Below are 17,744 nucleotides of genomic sequence, written 5' to 3' on the forward strand. Positions count from 1 at the left end.
CTATAGTTTGTGTTTATGCAAAACTTCAATTGTGAATAGATTCAAGCTTTTATCTATCATATTTGATGCCATGTTACTCACATAAATAGCCTAATATGTATTTGACAATTTTCTTGTTCTTTCCCTGTCAGTAGTCTTTTCATCTTACAAATGAGGCACAGTTTTTAGTCTCTGTTTTTTCATGTGGTAACTTATGTCACATTAAGCCCTTGTTAAACAGTTTTCTTTTTTTGCAATTACCTTTTCAATCACCTGATCTGTAACTTTATCAGAACACTAACAATAATGAGACAAGGGACCTGACCTCTAGGGACACAAACTGCAGCTCCCAGGAGCTGGTGTCCAGTGAGAAGTGGGCCACACCCTTGCTGTCAGTGGTCAGTATCCAGTGTTTAGAGTTGGACTCATGAGACGCGTAAAGGTAAATGGACGCGTTGGCCACAGGGAAGGACGATGCTCTTTTCGCAAGGATCTGAAACATGCGGCGCACGTGTGACAAAATAGCCATTCTTCTCTTAAAGTAATTAACTCTGTGCTTAATTTCTCCCGAAAAGACAACCAGGAGACTCGGCAGTCTAAGCAGAAATGAAAGTTTATTCTGTGCAGCAGTCCACAGCAAGATGGAAACAAGTGTCCTGGTCGTCCCTTGGGAAAAGCTAACATTACAGTGCTTTACATTTGCTACTAAATGACTAAATGTTGTGTAAATGTAACATTTTCACACAATAAGTATTTTGTAACAAGCTGACATACTGTATAAATATGTTGTAACAATTGTTCAATTATACAGATAGAAGGCCACTGTAATGTAAAGTATGACCACACAATCATTCCTGGGTGATATATACAGTATATATATTTTTTAAGTTATACCACTCGTGGCTTGACTTTGACATTGCTTTAAAATTTAAGATGTCTGACGAATATTGAAATATCTCACAGATATTAAATACTACACTAGTGTACACAGTAATAAAACAGGGCCTAAAGGAGCACTGTTACCTTTCCCTCATAGTCTATTCCTTGCTTGAAAGTTGAGGGGGCATCTTGAAACTCAAGAAAAACATAATTTGGAGTAAACTTCGTACTGCCACTGCCCTTCAACACAACACCTAAAAAAGACGGCCGTTGGAGGTCAGATGGTCATTGGCCTCTAGTGACACTGGTCTCAAATTTCAAAAGATGTGTCTCTTTTTTGATGGTTTTTCAAAAGTACAAAATTTGTCATTTGACTCAAACAACCACTGCCAAATCCAATTTAAATGTATTCAGTATGTAATGCGTTCATTCACAACAATAGGGATACATATTAAACTGGTATATCAAAGATGTGACATATCTTCATACACAATACATCTTTGTTCATGTAACAAAGGATGATGTCTTTTGTGAGATGGTGCATTGTGTTGGTTGCCAACCAAATGGGCTCTAGGAAAATATGCAGTCTAAATGAAAGTGAATAAAGAAAAGGCACAAATACTCACCTGTTCCATCTTCCTCAATCTCACCCTCCACAATCAAGCTGCCAACATATCTCTGTATGGCCCCGTGAAAGTCAGTCATGTTGATTGCTCGTGTGGCACATCCGGTCTTGTCAGTCTGGGGCAAACAGTCATACAATGGCAGCAGTCAGACTGACCCCTCTGAGACCATTTTGCCATTCTGCAGCATGTATTCAGTCAATTCATGACCCAGATAGGCCTTGGTGCTTTGGCCTGTTTATACATATAACACATTTATACACACTGTGTTTTGTGTCTTTCTCTTGGTTGAAAAAAATAATAATTTTGGCTGAGCTGATTAATTGGCATATTAATAAGGCTGATCTATTCTCCTGTTTTTAATAAGATGTACTAGCATGCGTTCCTCAAAATTTGGACTTTCTAAAGACTTTCTGACTGGAGGCATTAAGAGTGTTCAATATGTATGACGGTTTGTAACCTACTACTCCCTACTAGCCCTTCATCCTACCAACTTTTGTACAAAGTTGTGCAAAGAACACAGGAAGTGGTGTACTGAGTGGTGAAAAAAAGTCATATGGTCAGATGACAGTCCGAGACAGTATTTCGACCACTATCACCAACACCAAATGATAGAACTGGAAGAATGAAATGGAAGAATGGAGTTGCAACTGTCCAGAAGAGTTCCAGGCACTTGCCAAATGAATGCTAAGGTGCATTGAAGCTGTTCTGGCAATCTCTCTTCTGGTCCACCATATATTGGCAGTTACATGTAGCAAGCTACAACAAGCCACACTCATCCAACTGTTGGGTTAATTGCACCAAAATTGCTGACATTGCCTACAGTTTTTAAAGATAAAGTCTAGAACACTGTAGATGATATGGTCTGGAGAAAAACTTAAGGCCCTATTAAACACAAACATATAACACATATCATACAAAGAAATTCTTATAGATTTTATATTGTTCATATATTACTTTATTGTTAAGGTAATGAAATCTCTGTCATTACTTGCAAAATTGGTGCTCTCATAAAACATTAGGTCCATAGCCCCTCAATGAACTCCTTACCTTTGCAGTGGTAGGCTCAGACCTGCAGATGCCAACAGGAAGCATATATGGAACCCGAGGGTTAGACTCGGGCCTGCAGCACACGACTATCTTCACAGTCCCTAGGACAGGCTTCCCATAGGTGTACCTGGACACAAACACACAACCACTGACATGAGAGCCAACAGCACAATTTACATAACTGGGCATCTGTGTTAGAAGGCATGTAGGGTGATTCAGTGACAAGCATAACCAGGGAAAGTTTTCTTGGACCAAATTGCATTAAGAACTTAGAAATACACTTTGTAAGGGCCACCAGTGTAGTCTGTACCATAGTATAATTAAGGGAATAACCCATTGCAATAGATAAAAAAGAAAGAACAAATTGTCTCTGTTGAAACAGGTAAAATAAAGGAAGTGGAGCCTAAGGTAGGTGCAAATCTCCCAGCCTGGAACTGGGCTGGTTAGGACTGAAAGGATTCTTTTCTTTCCAGAAACACAACTGTTTACACACCCTTTATGATACAGCCCTCGGTGTGTTTATTGTGGGCTACTGACATGCACCTGTGAGACTCTGAACACTTAATGTCACTTACTTCCCACAAATCTTCACTGTCACTTCTGTATCCAAAGCAGTGATGATGTCAGGGAGGTGGACGTTCACCTCAAACTTGGGCAGGACTAAAAAAAAGAAGACAAAAACAAGCTTCAGTTTTTTCAGTAACCAAAATATTTCTGTTCGGGGAAAATGTGTGAAATGTGGAAAACTGACCAGGTTTTTTTATACTGGAAACAACAACCATTATCCACACCGCCAAGCCCCTATGATTCAAGTTACAGAAACATGCAGTGATTCAGGGTTGGGTGAAAAAGATGAAACATTTAGCCGCAGCAAATCAGTAGATACAACTGCACCAGCAAAACTCATGTCACACAAAAATGTGTGCTGACCATATTCGATGATCTCAAAGGTATGGGTAGTTTTTTCATCCTTCTCAGTCCAGGTGGTGATGGTGTAGACACCCTGCTTAGCCTCAGTAGTTGTAGGGTGGGACAGGTCCAGAATGCCACTGGTGGTAGAGTGGTTCAACCACTGGGCGATACGGTTCCTTTCAGGGTCCTTTGAGAAGAGGACAAAGATAGGAAGACAGAACAACAGAAGTGAGGAGGGGGTGGTTAGGGCATCAAGAAGACTGCTTAACCCTCAGAGGACCAAGTGATAGATGGTGAGAGAATTATGTGCCTGGAATGTGAAATCTCCAGGGCAGGTATGGCCTTTAGGTCTTTCATCTCTGATTGGCTATGCCTCTCTGGAAGTATGGGGATTGATTGAGCCTCTCAGATGGGCAGCCACACTCTCCCATATTGTACTTAACTGGAAAGCCCAGGCTGCTCACTCACTGTCATTCATAGTCACAGACACACACAGAAAAAGGCCTACAGCACTGAAGTACACTGTAAACCAATGGCATTGGCAAAACAATGGAATGACTACAGAGACAAACTTGGACAGAAACTCCAAAGCAAATTTTCACTGTATACAGAGCTGATTAATGGTTCATTTAAAAAAAGACATTGTCTTAATAAATGAGTAGATAAAAACAAATTTTGATAAATTTGGTAGATTATTTGTAAGCCTCAAATACATAAAGACTGTACTGTTTCATTTTGTACCAGATTTTGGTGTGGAATCCATGCCTGCCAAAAGAGGAGATACAGGGATTTTATTGAAAACTTCTCTTACTATATAAGGTGCCATACCTGCAACTCCACGGTCCTGTACTGCAAAAGAAAACCAGAAGAAAAATTGTTTCACCCTTTGTCCATATCCAGATTCACAGATTAAACAGTACTTAGTTTGTTGTTACATCATGACTGAAAACAGCCTCCCTCTTTCTGCAGTTTACATCTGTTGTTGCAAAGGATTTCATCTGTTTGTTCAGAAGTGCCGATCAAACAAAATCTCTCTGAGTGACCGCTGACCTTCAAAATGCTGCTTTCCCTCCATCTTACTCTCACTCCCTACAAAACCTCCAACATACACTTTCAGAAGCAGATGTTGGATTACAATAAGGCTAAAGAGATAATTAATGTCATTTTATTTTATGTCTACTTTGAGTTAAATCATATATTCACATCTGTCTTTACTGTCCACATACTATCATTGTTGTCTCCCTGCCTCAGTCTGTTCACACGCAATGATTTCTTACCACTTGGCTGTAAGACGCTAAACTGGAATCCAGAGAGACGATGCGGAACTGGACTGGAGCAAAAGACAAAGACAGTGAAACTGCTGTGGAGAAAATTCTCAGTAACATTTGCACCAACAACTGTGAAATATATGACAAGCACATGTAACTTTAAAACTATACATGACATTAAAAATATAATGTGTCTCAGGTTTTTTAACTTGAATGCTTAAAACATTTTAACTGTTAATATTTCATTATTTAACACAGATTTATTTCATAATACTGTACCACTTAAATGGATGGTCATTCTGTATACAAGTATCTGGTAAATTACTTCCTCAGGGATTTTTAATTTCAGTGGAACCCCTTCGGAACTATTGTATAACAGTGGTAGTTTGTAGAGTTGTAAATGTGTTAACACATGGAATTAAAAGCAAAATGTAACAGTCCATTTTCTTTTAATGCAACCAATACATATTAATGCTTTAATTGCTTCATAGAACTAATTCCTACAGTTATTTCTTCATAGTGATCAAGGGAATAAACAAAAACTGTATCTAAAAATTACCCGTCTGTCCTGGTTTGTACATAGGCTTGTCTGTTTGGATAATGGTGAAGTAAGTTGTTGGTTTGATCAGGATTTTGGTTTCCTTGCTCAGACCCCATTTCCCCCACTGGACAGAAGCATGAATGGTTACCACAGTGTCAGTGACCACAGGGGGAACCTGAGATAGAGAAAGAGGGGGGAATGTAATGAGTGGGTTGGAGTGTAGTCATACATTTGTATCAATCTATTCATTTTTGTTTACTATATCATTACATTGCTGAAGATACCTGTTTAGCAGATGGATCACAACTGCGATTATTTCTGAAAGACATGTTTATCTATTCTGCAACTGAATATTATGACCAACAATAACCAAATTATTTTCAAAACGCAGACCTGGAACTGCACACAGCGATGGAACTCTGTTGTGACTGATTCCTGCAAGAGAGTGGTTTCACTGGAACCTTCCATTTCCAGAGTAACCACAAAAGACAGGGTTTCCTTCACAAGATGTACTTGGGCACATAGTGTCTCAGTGCTGCCCCCTACTGTTTGGGAGGTCACAGTCACCAGATAAATACTAAAATGAAAAGAAAAAGAGAGGAAGGAAGATAAGGTGCAAGGAAGTACACACATCCCCATATACATGAAAGATCTCTGGAAAGGCAGCAGACTTGAAAAGTTGAATATTATATTCTCAGCTACCAAAACGATCTAATTATTTTTCTTTCAGAGTCTGCATAGTTCTTGACATTTAAAACAACATTTACATACTACTGCAAGTTTAAGGTTTTACAGTGTTCCATACCTTATATATGCGAGAAAGAATGCACACATATTGAAGTTTTGGAAAACTCAACATTTCCAAAAAAAGAAGATTTTCTTGGCTACAACCCCAAACTCTGTTTGAAAGCGATGCTGTAAAATGCAGGAAATTATATAGGCATGATTATGTGCATAATTATTAATGCGCAATTACACTAAGAAGTGCTGTTTTTAAAAGCACAGAATAAACTGTTGTCTAAATGAGACATGCAAGCAATTGTTCTATAATGAGCAGGATCAACCAGTTCCTTCTGGCTGAAGCAACTTGTGCTTTCAGAAGTAGAAATTAACAATCACAAAACATATTCATGAAGTAATATGTGCTGAATCTAGTAATATAATGTTGCATTTTATTTTTAAAAGTTTCAGCAGTAATAATTTCAATTTTCAGTAATAATTTCAGTAATTACTTTCAACAGTAAATAATACATTCACACAAACTTTAATTTTTATGTAGTTAAATGTATTTATATTGATATATAATGATTAAAACTATATATCACAAAAAATACAATTAAATTTATATTCACATAATTATACCAATGTAAATTTAATTATTAAAAAAATTAAGAAATGTCTTTCAATTGTTTAGCCACTGAAGAAAAGAACCGTGGAAATAGAACATTCAGATATCATTAATATCATTGTCATTGTTATATTCCTTAAGATAATTGGTCTAATTACTATGAGTATTATTGTCACTATCAGCAGGAAGGCAGTACACTGCAATCTATTTTGTAATTAAATTTTAATCATGTTCTTACACTTGACCACATAAAGGAGCTGACTGAGCCCTGGCTAATGGATCCACTTACGGTTCATTGCTTCGTCTGGACATGGCACTCTGCAGAAGCAGGCAGGTGGTTAACAGCAGACCCAGCATGCTGAGGAGCCAGGGTCAGAAACAGATGGAAAAATATAGCAATGGAAGTCCACCTGTCTTTTCTCTCTCACGCTCTCTCTGATTCCGGAGAGAGATGAAAAACGGCTCTGAGAGAGTTTGATTTATACTCAAACAAAAAGGCCCACCTCTCTACTCTGATGACCGCTCCCCTTGACCCTTTCCTTCATTCCCCCCAACCTTTTGCATGAACGTTATCTTGAACACTAATTCACCAAGTGAGGTATTTATTGACAACAAATGTCAATATTGACAAAAATCAGGGGGGGACAGTGTTTCCAGTCAGAACTCATCATGGGCTGCAGCCAGATTACTCCCATAAACAAATACTCATGTTAGATGCAAATTTTTTTGAAAAGAATACTCTGGCCACAGTAGAGCTGAGATGCATTTTAACCTTTCAATGCCAGCTGGTCTCAGTAGTGTCACCCTCTAAATGGGGAAGACTGTATTATATAGTGCCTGCAGTGTTCCAGAGTGAATTCAATAACAGCCATTAGTTTGCCTATTTGAGCTTGTTATTGCAGACTTGTTTGCAAAGACATAATTTTTGTGTCAATGTAACAAGACCTCATGTGCTTTAAAAAGTCTGTGTCACTGGGTAAAGTTACTTAGTGTTAAATGATATGTCTTTAACACCGCTCACACAACTTCTATACACTCTGGCTTGTTTGCAGGTGAACTTTGTTTACCTTTTATGTTCTTTTAAAACTAACTGAACCTCAAGATAATGACCCATAAAATAGTCAGCTGTCATATCTACGCTGTAGCCACTGAACTGCAGTTGACTGTGGCTGATGGAAACGAGGGAGTACGGGACTGACAACTACCAACTAAGTTTATTTATCAATCATCACATGTGCATTTTTCATAACATTTTATATTATTAGAATGTTGTAATAAAATTACAGCATGAGAAATAACTATGCAATGAGATAATTAAATTATGTAAATGTATGTAACATAATGTAATGTAATGACATGGAGAAAGTGCTGAATCAGGATTTATGGATACCAAGCTTAGTTAACCCTTTTAGCACAAAATCCCTCATTAAGGGACCACATCATGACATGGCAGACAATACAGATTAATCTTTCTGTGGCCCAATGGGAACACATTATTAACACCAACAGTTGATGGAATTACACTCACCATTACTAATGAATATATATAAGCATGAGTAGTTAGCAAAGTAGCTACTCAGATAGGTTTTGATATGAAATGGTAAGTACAGTTGTACAGTTGCCACTGTAAGTAGTCCAATAAGTGGAGTAAAATTGTGTCTTACCTTGTGTCTTACCTTAAAGGACTGTTGCCAAAGAAAACAAATAACAGGTTGATGTTAGTGCTTACATAGTGCTTATATAATTATTTGTGCCAAAGAATACCGTTCAGTAGCTAAACCACAGGGTGTTTTAAAGGTTATTAATGGCTGCAACAGAAACTGAGCAGAACAGGGCCCCTACCGTCGACCACCTTCATTCCCAAAACAGTGTGCTACGCAGACCAGGTATGTTCACGTTACAAACTGGTTAATTTTTCCCAGTTATCAATAATTGAATTAGAGCTGGGCTGTCTAGCGTTAGTTTATGGAATAGGTAAAGAGAAGCTAGCATTCACTACAATGTTAACTTTCAAAATTGGCTAACCCAGACTAACCTCCACTAGGTGACCGTCTTGCACACACGCAGGGACTCGTGGGTTAGCACGGTAATAGCCGGAATAGCCAGCTAACAGCTAAACTAATAACAGTGTCTGAGGTCATTTTTATGTCTTGCTTAGAATTAACATATATGAATTATAGCAAGAATTACATTAACTGTTCTCACAACTTATGTACAGTTATGTACCACAGGATGGTCCTCAATCGTGATCGTGTGAGCCGCTTCATTAACATAATCCATGATCACCGTTCACCTTTGGGTTGCACAATGACATAAGTATGTATTTGTCCACTCTCATGAACAATTAAGAGACCGTGTTGCAGCAAATGTTAACGAACAGCTGTCTAGTACTGTAACTGTCTCAGTCCAAAGCTCCCAGGCTCTGAGCAACGTCACTACAACTTTTCTGTTTAACCAATACTTCCTTCTAGTGATGGGCATTTTGACTCTTTTTACCGAGCTGAATAATTTTCAGTAACTGACACCAGTTATATCAAATTGCAAAAGGTAGAATACTTGTTTTTCAATAACCTTATTAACTATCATTGACCTTACAAAGAAATAATATTCAATAAGGTATTCAACTGCATTTTTATGGATCAAAAAAAGAGCAGTTAGTGAGGTACAGGGTTAGCGGTCAAATTGCTGGGTACCTTAGCAAACGAATAAGGCATTGTTTCCATGGTTTAAAGAGGAGCAAAGCACCATGATTTAGATATGACTCATACAATTTGAAACAAATTTTGCTGAATGCTTTATTTGTGTCCATTTGAAAACTTTTCTTTTTCACAAGTACTGTTTCCACTGATTCAGAATACTTCCTAATTGGCCTGATGACATCTTCATTGTTAAAAAATCTGAAGTGGGTATGTGCCAATTTGTTATAGTCACCATTGGACTTTAGACATTGACAAAATGCATTCATTCCTCATTTAGTTTTATCAATAGGAGGTCTTGAGTCCACTCCCATGGTCCAGTGCACATAGAGGGGAGAGTGATGTAGCTGGTCCCACCAACCCCTTTCACAGCTGGTTTAACTCATCACCTGCAACAAGAACACAACAGAACCGCATCACCGCAGAAGAAATCCTCTCTGTTTCCAGTGAATGCCATACAGCCTAAGCTATTATGTTCAATTATTATCAACAAATCAACAATTTGCTCCAGTTGCATTTACTTTGAATGTATGTGACATTTTGCCTACTGAATAGAATAAATCCCCTTTATATAGCTCCTTTTCAACTCATTTAAGGGGGTCCTCAAAAAAAGGTGTTGTGGGCAGGCATGTTAAACATCAGGCATGATCTTTTGCCAGTTAAACATGGAATAACTGTAATGCTAGATTTCAGCAAACTAGACCAGGAATTTGGCCAGTGGATTCCCCTCCTCAGAAGTGCTATAAGATCAAATTCCCGGACTAAGAATACTGAGCCCCTAGCTTTCTCACACAACACACCCACCAATATTTTAAATGTCCAAAGTCTGTTTTTTCTGCTACACATTTTGTTGGTCTTCCTCTCAGAACTACAAATTCTCACCAATTTGACCCTTAATCAAAATTCACTGCAGATGACCACCTTCTTCATTGTCAAACTCAACCTCTTGACCTCATTTGCACTGCAATAAAGTTTGTATGTTTTTTTAATATAATGTATGGGTCTGCAACTGCATGCACATCCTGAGGTACTGAACTTCTGACAGCCATTTCTTCTGCAGCAGCTGAAGCTGGCATTATCGTTGCTCATGTCACGCACACAGATGGTGAGTCATTGATGGAAGGCTGGACAGCGGCCATTCAGTACTTACCCTGGGCACAGGGGGAGTTGTACTCACTCACCGCCTCGTCACCTAAAAATCAAGGAAAATGTCTCATCAGTAAAGGGTTCTGCCATTTCCAAATTGTCATGAACTCAAAAAATTAAGAAATGAGTCAAATAATACGATCAGTCAAACACCATAGTAGAACATTGACTGGATTTGTTGTCGTCCCAGGTTGAAAAGTTAGTCAGTGCCATGTTTCTTAAACATGAGGAGTGTGTGGCTAACTAGCATACATTAGGTAAAAGCAGTTTGTCTAGATCCTGAATGTAGGGATGTCTGACAGTCAGTGTGAGTGTTAAAGCAGGAGAGCTGTAGGGAGTGCAGGTGCTGGTGTCTTACTTTTCTTGTAGTAGTCGTAAACCTTCACCACAGCAGGCTTCAAGTTCCTCACCGGTACATCCTCCACTATGGTCAGATTATACTGCTTGGACTCCATCCTCTTCAACTGGAACAAAGGCAAACACTATTAATCATTGCATCCCAAGGCACACAGCCAGTGATGTTAAGTCATTCACAGTGAATTCAGCAACCATGAATATGCCCTTTTTTCATTAAGTTTGATCAAATGTATGTAATAAATCACATTCAAAATATTGAGATTCATACAACGAGAGATTGCAAAAATATTGTGGTATATCATGTATCACATTAGTTATTGAATGAGGAGGTTTTGGCTGAAATGATTTGGAATCTGGTTTCAGAGTGGATTGGTACTCACACCATCACATCTGAGGGGTAATTCAAGTACTGTGCTGTTGCATTTTCACACTAGCATAAGATGCCATTATCCAGGGAAACATATAACTTACATTTGTACATGTAGCTTATCCATTTACACAACTGAGTGTTTAATGATGCAGTTTTGGCTAACTATCTTGCTGAAGGTACAACAGCAATGCCCACTCTGGGAATGGAACCTGCAAGCTTCGGGTTACTAGATATATAAGAATGCACTGCTGCTCATGTACTATTTTGAGATTACCTCATCCAGATAAATGATCACATGGCCTTCTTCCTCTTCAACACGTTTGACCGTGGGATCAGCTTTCAGCTGCAGGAATGGACCAGAGAAACATGGTTCAGTTATGCATCTGAGTGCATGCTCTTCAGACACATCAGACACTCTGCTTCTTTTCCCCCAGTTCTTTTGTCACCTTTCATCATATTTCATTGTTTCTACCTCCCTTAATGCTTCAACACAACTGTCTTATCTCACCTCAGCTCTCAGTGTCAGTGCTCCCGCCTCCTAGCTATTGTGTTTTTGTTTTTCCCTGTCCATGTGCTTTTGTTTTCCTTGTGTTCTAGCCCTGCCCCACTCTCCGTCCTGTCTCCGCCCACCCGATCATCTCCTCCTGCCTGCTTACACACCTGCTTCCCATCTTCTCATTAGCCCAGCCCTATATCTACTCTGCTTGTCTCTGTCCTGTTGCCAGTTCGTGGCAGTGTGTTTGTACCTGTCTCGTCCCTGCTGTGTTTTCTGCCTGATGGCTGTTCCCCGAATTGACCCTGCCTGCTCTTCGACCTTGCTCCTGCCTGCTGCCCTGCCTTGTTCACCTGATCTTCCTGACTACCTGTTTGACCCTGCTTTGATTCCTGACTGTGTTTGGACTGCCTGCCTGGTCTCTACCCTGCCTGTTTTTTGGTCACGATTTCTGCCCAGCGTCCTTATAAAGGCACTTGGAATCTGGAGTTCTCGTGGTCCGCGCCTGAGTCCTTGCCTGTGCCCTGACACTCAGGAACAAACTGCTGTATATCTGGAATATATATCAGCTTTGAATAATTACAGGGAAAGCGACGTGTTAATAAATTTGAAATACCAAAGCCCAGATGCATCCATTTTCAGTTCTATGCATCGTTTACACTAAAGGAATGAAATGGTGTATTTCAAAGAGTAATAGTGGACACACTGTGAAATGTGTGTCATGTTTTAATCTATCTAGTGATATCTCTGTGCATACATGTACATATCACCACACATTACTTCTCCATGCCAGACGAGACATTACAAGAAGGAAGAGTGTTTCTCTGAGAGAGACTTACAGGGGTGAGAGAGTTCTTATCCAGGAGAAATCCAGACAGGAAGCGGACGCTGATGATCACCATGTTGGTCTCCTCCCGCCTACCATTGTACCTGTTCCATAAAATCAAATCAGCTATATTCTCTCTCTTTCCCTCCACCTCTGCTTCTGTTCCTTCTTTCTGTTTTCTGTGCAACAGCTGAAAGTATACCACAGCAAAAGATTCTCTGAAACATCTGACATCCGCATACAGACAGAACCAAAGCCCACCTGACATCCGCATGCAGACAGAACCAAAGCCCACCTGACATCCGCATACAAACAGAACCAAAGCCCACCTGACAGCCACAGTCACCACCAGGGACGGCCTCCGTGTGCTGCTACAGTTCCCTGCTGCTGTGGCCGTGATGGTGAAGGAGGAGGAGTCTGGAGGAGGGGGGATGTGGTAGTGCAGAGCGATCTGAAAGGCAGAGACACGTTTGAGGGTCACTGAACCGACTGAGATGTCCTGTCTGTCACAACAGTCATGGGACACCTGAGACAGGAAGCAGCAGCTGTGAACTACTGACAGGATTAGTGACAGGCCTAGTCTAGTCTGAGGGAAATCTGGTGTGTTGGACACAGCACTGAGGATCAGGATGTGTGAGGTAACTGCAGTACAGGGTAGAGCCACCATACAGCTCAGTACTGACCTGCACAGACACACAGGACTCGCCCTCCGCCTTGATGCTGTAGACTCCAGGCACCTCCTGCAGCTGCTCTTCCTGGTACAGCAGCCTGTTGTGCTGATCCACCCTGAACTGCTGCTTATAGCTGCCTGTAGAGGCCACTGTCACTGTGCTGGCACCTCCCGGACTGAAGGTGGCAGCACCGTACAGCGTCAGAGCCTGCAGAGCCACCACTGTGTCCTGAAGAAGGAAAGAAAGGATAACAAACAGAAAGAAAAAACAGGCAATGGGGAAAAGAAGGAGAAAGAACAGGCAAATAATCAAAGTGAAACTCCTGTGTACTTTGAACTGAACAGCAGCGGGGAGACAAAAAAAAAAATGTATAAACACCACAAAAGACAACCAGAGAATCCAGTGATGTGGAAACTTAAGCAAGTCAGCAGAAATGAGACACATTACATGAAATGAGGTTCAGATAAAGAAAGGGAGATGGACAAAAAGAAAGGTCTGGGGACCTGTGTGGAGGAGAAGCCTCCATAAGGGTTCTGCTGCTGGGCCAGCCAGCGGACGATGGTGGAGGAGTAGCTGAGGTCAAATCCAGGGAGGGGAGGCCCAGAGAGGAGGGCCAGAAGAGCATAGGAGGTCATCTCCACCGACAGTGAGTCTATCCCAGAAGCCTCAGCGTGCTCCCAGTGTCGTCCATCTCCTAAAACAGCAGGCACAGGTAAAGCCACATCCATCTATCGGTCCCTCTCTGTACACATATCCCTTACACTCATACCTGAACACACAAACACACCGGTGTAAACTCTATAGTAACTACCAAACTTTTCATACGCTTTGTTTGTTCCCATTTTAGACATTACTTTGATTCAACTGTTTTTATGCTGCTCTCCTTTCTACAGTCCTTCTTGGAATCAGCAGTTGCACATTAGATCTCACTGCAACAACCTCTGTGGTTATGCAGGAACAGTGATACATCCACAAGTAAGCCAATGGCTGTTTTTCACACCACACTTTCCCCCGGTGAGCCATAATGAAGGGACGCCAACTGGAGGATAAGCGTTACTCTAATGATGTTATCTAAACAACTCACAAGTGCCTAACGAATCAGTTTGCTTGAGAGTGGTTAGACAGGGAAAATCTGGCCGGCCCACACACTCCTACCACTGGGGAAAAACTCTTAGCCTGCACTCCAGATCAGCACCATGTCAGCTGAGCCAGCTGATTTTGAATGGGGCATGCAAACTGCACTCCACAGAAATTAGCTACAGGATTATAAGTATGGTGCGTCCCTGATAATGTAACTGAACAACGGTCTTCAAAACTACACAGAATTGAAAAGTTGCAAATAACAATTAATATGACTGAAATTAAATTTTTCTTTGCTCTCTGAAGCTATCAGCTTTAATTATTCAAGTTGCAAAGGTGATGAATTTTCAGATAATACCCATGTTTATGTTCTAGGCATGTGCATCTTTGAAAGGAGAACATCAACACAACAATCACAATTAGAAAGCAATGAAATATTAAAAGCAAGTGTTGGTGACTACTGAACACATTGAAATACTGTTAGCTGTAATTCTCATAAGCAGAGCTACCTGTGGTCTTGGCCACTCTCTCCAGCTGGCCAATCAAACGCATCTTCATATCATGGTCTCCGGCCAGGGAGAAGGTGTAGGAGAGCAGGGCAGTGGCGTAGGTGCTGTTGAGCTGATCTGAGGCCAGTTTCAGACACGACAGGCTCCTCTGCACCATGGGGTCCTGATAAGCACAGGAAAGGAACCACATAATAACATAAAAATAATATGAGTAAACATACTGGATATAGATATTCAATGTACAATTGACAATACATGAATCATTGCAATCATTACTGGACTTTGAACGCCGCTACCAAGGAGCATATAACAAGAACATGATGGGGGACTATATTTGGTTGCTGATTCGTGAAAGTGATTTACAGTATAATTGTAAATCTCGAACAACTACTCACTTCTAAATCCTTTGTGGTCACTTTTGTATAAGTTACATAAACTTATGAGATCTTAACTGTCCTGGTCACAAAAGCAAGGTTTGAAGGTAATAATAGCCATTTTCTATACTTACTTTACACTTCTTCTTTACACTTACTACCCAGGAACAAAAAAAAAGTAAAAATTTGTTACACGGTGTAGTTTAATGTAATGTAGGGACCCTCCTCATAAGCAGAGGTTTTCATGACAACAGTTTCTGCTGTGTACTCACAGTGACGTTCCTGTCCAGCTCAAGGAGAGCTGCCGTGACATAGGCGGTCAACATCACCTCATCACTGACTCCACCCTGTAAACACAGTTTCCATAGAAACACGGCATTCAGCCAACACCCTGTCCCAAAGAAATTTAAGCAGTAAACATAAGAATTAGTTTTTAAAATTAAAATGAGATGGGGTTTCCCCTTTGAATATACCTTTTTTGAAAAAGTGACCCTCCCTATATCTGCATAAACAATTTAAGAGTGAATACGTTCTACATGTACAGCTAATGAGAATAAAATATACTCGTCTGTTCCCGCTCACCTTCATCTCATTGTGGAAGAGTTTCCCCACAGACCTGATGCAGCCATCCTCCTGCTGCTGAAGGCTGAGCCATGTCTTGGCGCTGGCGATATGTTCAGGGTCAATAAAGATGTACGGCCTTGCGCCTCCAAAAGACTTCATCACAAACGCGGTGAGCCTGGACACACATACACAGGAGATCTCATGACTAAAGACAAGAGGGCCCTGAGAGGACAGCACTGAGTCCATCCCACTGAGAACTTTCTTCAGCCATGTATGTACAAGAAAGTTGTGTGTGTTTGATTGTCCCATCTCCTCACATGTACAATAAATGCGCACACGCACACACACACACACACACACACACACACACACAGAGTAATGTGGTGTAACAGTGGTGGTATAATCGTAAACTGTTCTGTGAAGGCTCCCTGTGTCTGTGAGCTCTGGTGAGGAGCAGTGAAGAGTTTCCCTCTTCTGTGTCTGGAAGGAGTGAGACAGCAGATACTCAGACTGACCAGGTGTTTCCTGAGGGGTCACTCTGTCCAAAGGCACTGTAGGAGCCGTCTCTGTGCTTGTAGTTCAGCTCCCGCTGATAACCTGCAGGAGAAGGTGAGCAGAGAGAAGGTGGAATTCCCATTCACATACAATAGAATACAATATAATATAGATATATACAATATACAGGCAGGAGGGAATCTGCCAATAGGGCCCAAATGTTTGCAGCTCAGCTACATTATCTAATAAAGAAACATTCAACTTCAGTCTTTACATTAAACCTACAAGTTATTTTTTCCTTTTTAAAGACAGTAACGAATTAAATAAAAATCTGATGCTACCGTATTTTCTCTCTCCCCTTCTCAGTCTCTACATCTGGTGACCAAATCTTCAAGTTGGTGACACTAGTGATCTGTCCCCAGTACAATAGCCAATGAGACGGCTGCTCTCTGGCCCCACCCCCTACTCACCACTCTCCAGGAAGGTGACGGCTTTGGCCCTGATCTCCGGTGTCAGTTGTCCGGTGCTCTCCAGGTATCTGAGGATGAAGATGTTGGGGGCGAAGCGCAGCATGTTCTGCTCTCCACAGCCGTACGGCATGGCCAACAAGCCATCCAGGTTCCTCATAGCGCGCCCCATCAGGTCTCCTGTGGGAGGGGCCACACCCATGATCAACACACACACACACACACACACACACACACACACATGCGCGCACACACACACACACATACAGTGACTACTGCACTGTTAGCACGTACACAGTGCCAACAAAACTCTATTCATGTCTGGTACTTATCCTTCTGGTATTTATCACTTCTACACCTTAGCAGCTTCACTAATCCAGATCTGATTGTGCATATGCGGAAATAGGCCTTGATTAAAAAACCAGGAGGAAGAAGAGATTTCTCACCCAGTACTGAGAGAAAGGCCTTGGCAGAGCCCTCCACAAAGACTTCTGGCAGCTCAAGAGAAATGACCTTCTCCACAGCGCCCTCTGGAGGACACAGGGATGACAGGCAAAATGAACAACGCCCATTTCCACATTAACTAATGTATTGTAGGACAACAGAGCCTGTAACAATAGCAGAAAACTAATGGTCTTCATTACAGGGTGATTCCATTAATGATAAAAACCCTGTGGCCTCATTAAATTTCAGTAAAACAATCCAAGACAGTGAATCACAAATGAAACAGATTTTGAAGTTTAAACTGCATTTTATACTTCTACATTTCATAGTGCATATGAAAAAAATCAAATACAAAAATGCCAAGTGGCAATTTTTTTCTAATGGTCAATATATTTTGTCATTAGGGACAAAATTAGGGACTTGAAAATGTCCCTAATGTGTTATATTGCATTACTGGGTGAGGGAGAGGAAAGAGGTGTGACCTTTAGGGCACAGCAGGGCATTGTGGCTGATGGTCTGCTCTGTGCCCTCAGGCTGAAACAGAGAGAGATCAGTTATAATGAATTCTATCAAACAGTTACACGGGCAAATATAAAACCCCAGATATAAGATATATATTATTCATATGGGTTGGAATTTACAGGATGTTTTT

The 17,744-nt window shown here is 40.8% G+C and overlaps 1 protein-coding gene across 1 annotated transcript in view; it reads right to left on the reverse strand.

The window, feature by feature from the left end:
- LOC118774270 (alpha-2-macroglobulin-like) overlaps positions 1-17,744 on the reverse strand; it is a 55,874-nt gene that overhangs the window by 22,423 nt on the left and 15,707 nt on the right. Inside the window, exons 22-26 of the mRNA XM_036523492.1 lie at positions 17,575-17,626; positions 17,095-17,178; positions 16,652-16,828; positions 16,202-16,283; positions 15,705-15,861 (exon numbers count right to left, since the gene is read on the reverse strand). Coding sequence (XP_036379385.1) covers positions 15,705-15,861; positions 16,202-16,283; positions 16,652-16,828; positions 17,095-17,178; positions 17,575-17,626 — 552 coding nt within the window. The remainder of the gene's footprint in view (positions 1-15,704; positions 15,862-16,201; positions 16,284-16,651; positions 16,829-17,094; positions 17,179-17,574; positions 17,627-17,744) is intronic.

Source organism: Megalops cyprinoides, chromosome 3 (assembly GCF_013368585.1).
Source record: "Megalops cyprinoides isolate fMegCyp1 chromosome 3, fMegCyp1.pri, whole genome shotgun sequence".
Lineage (NCBI taxonomy): Eukaryota > Metazoa > Chordata > Actinopteri > Elopiformes > Megalopidae > Megalops > Megalops cyprinoides.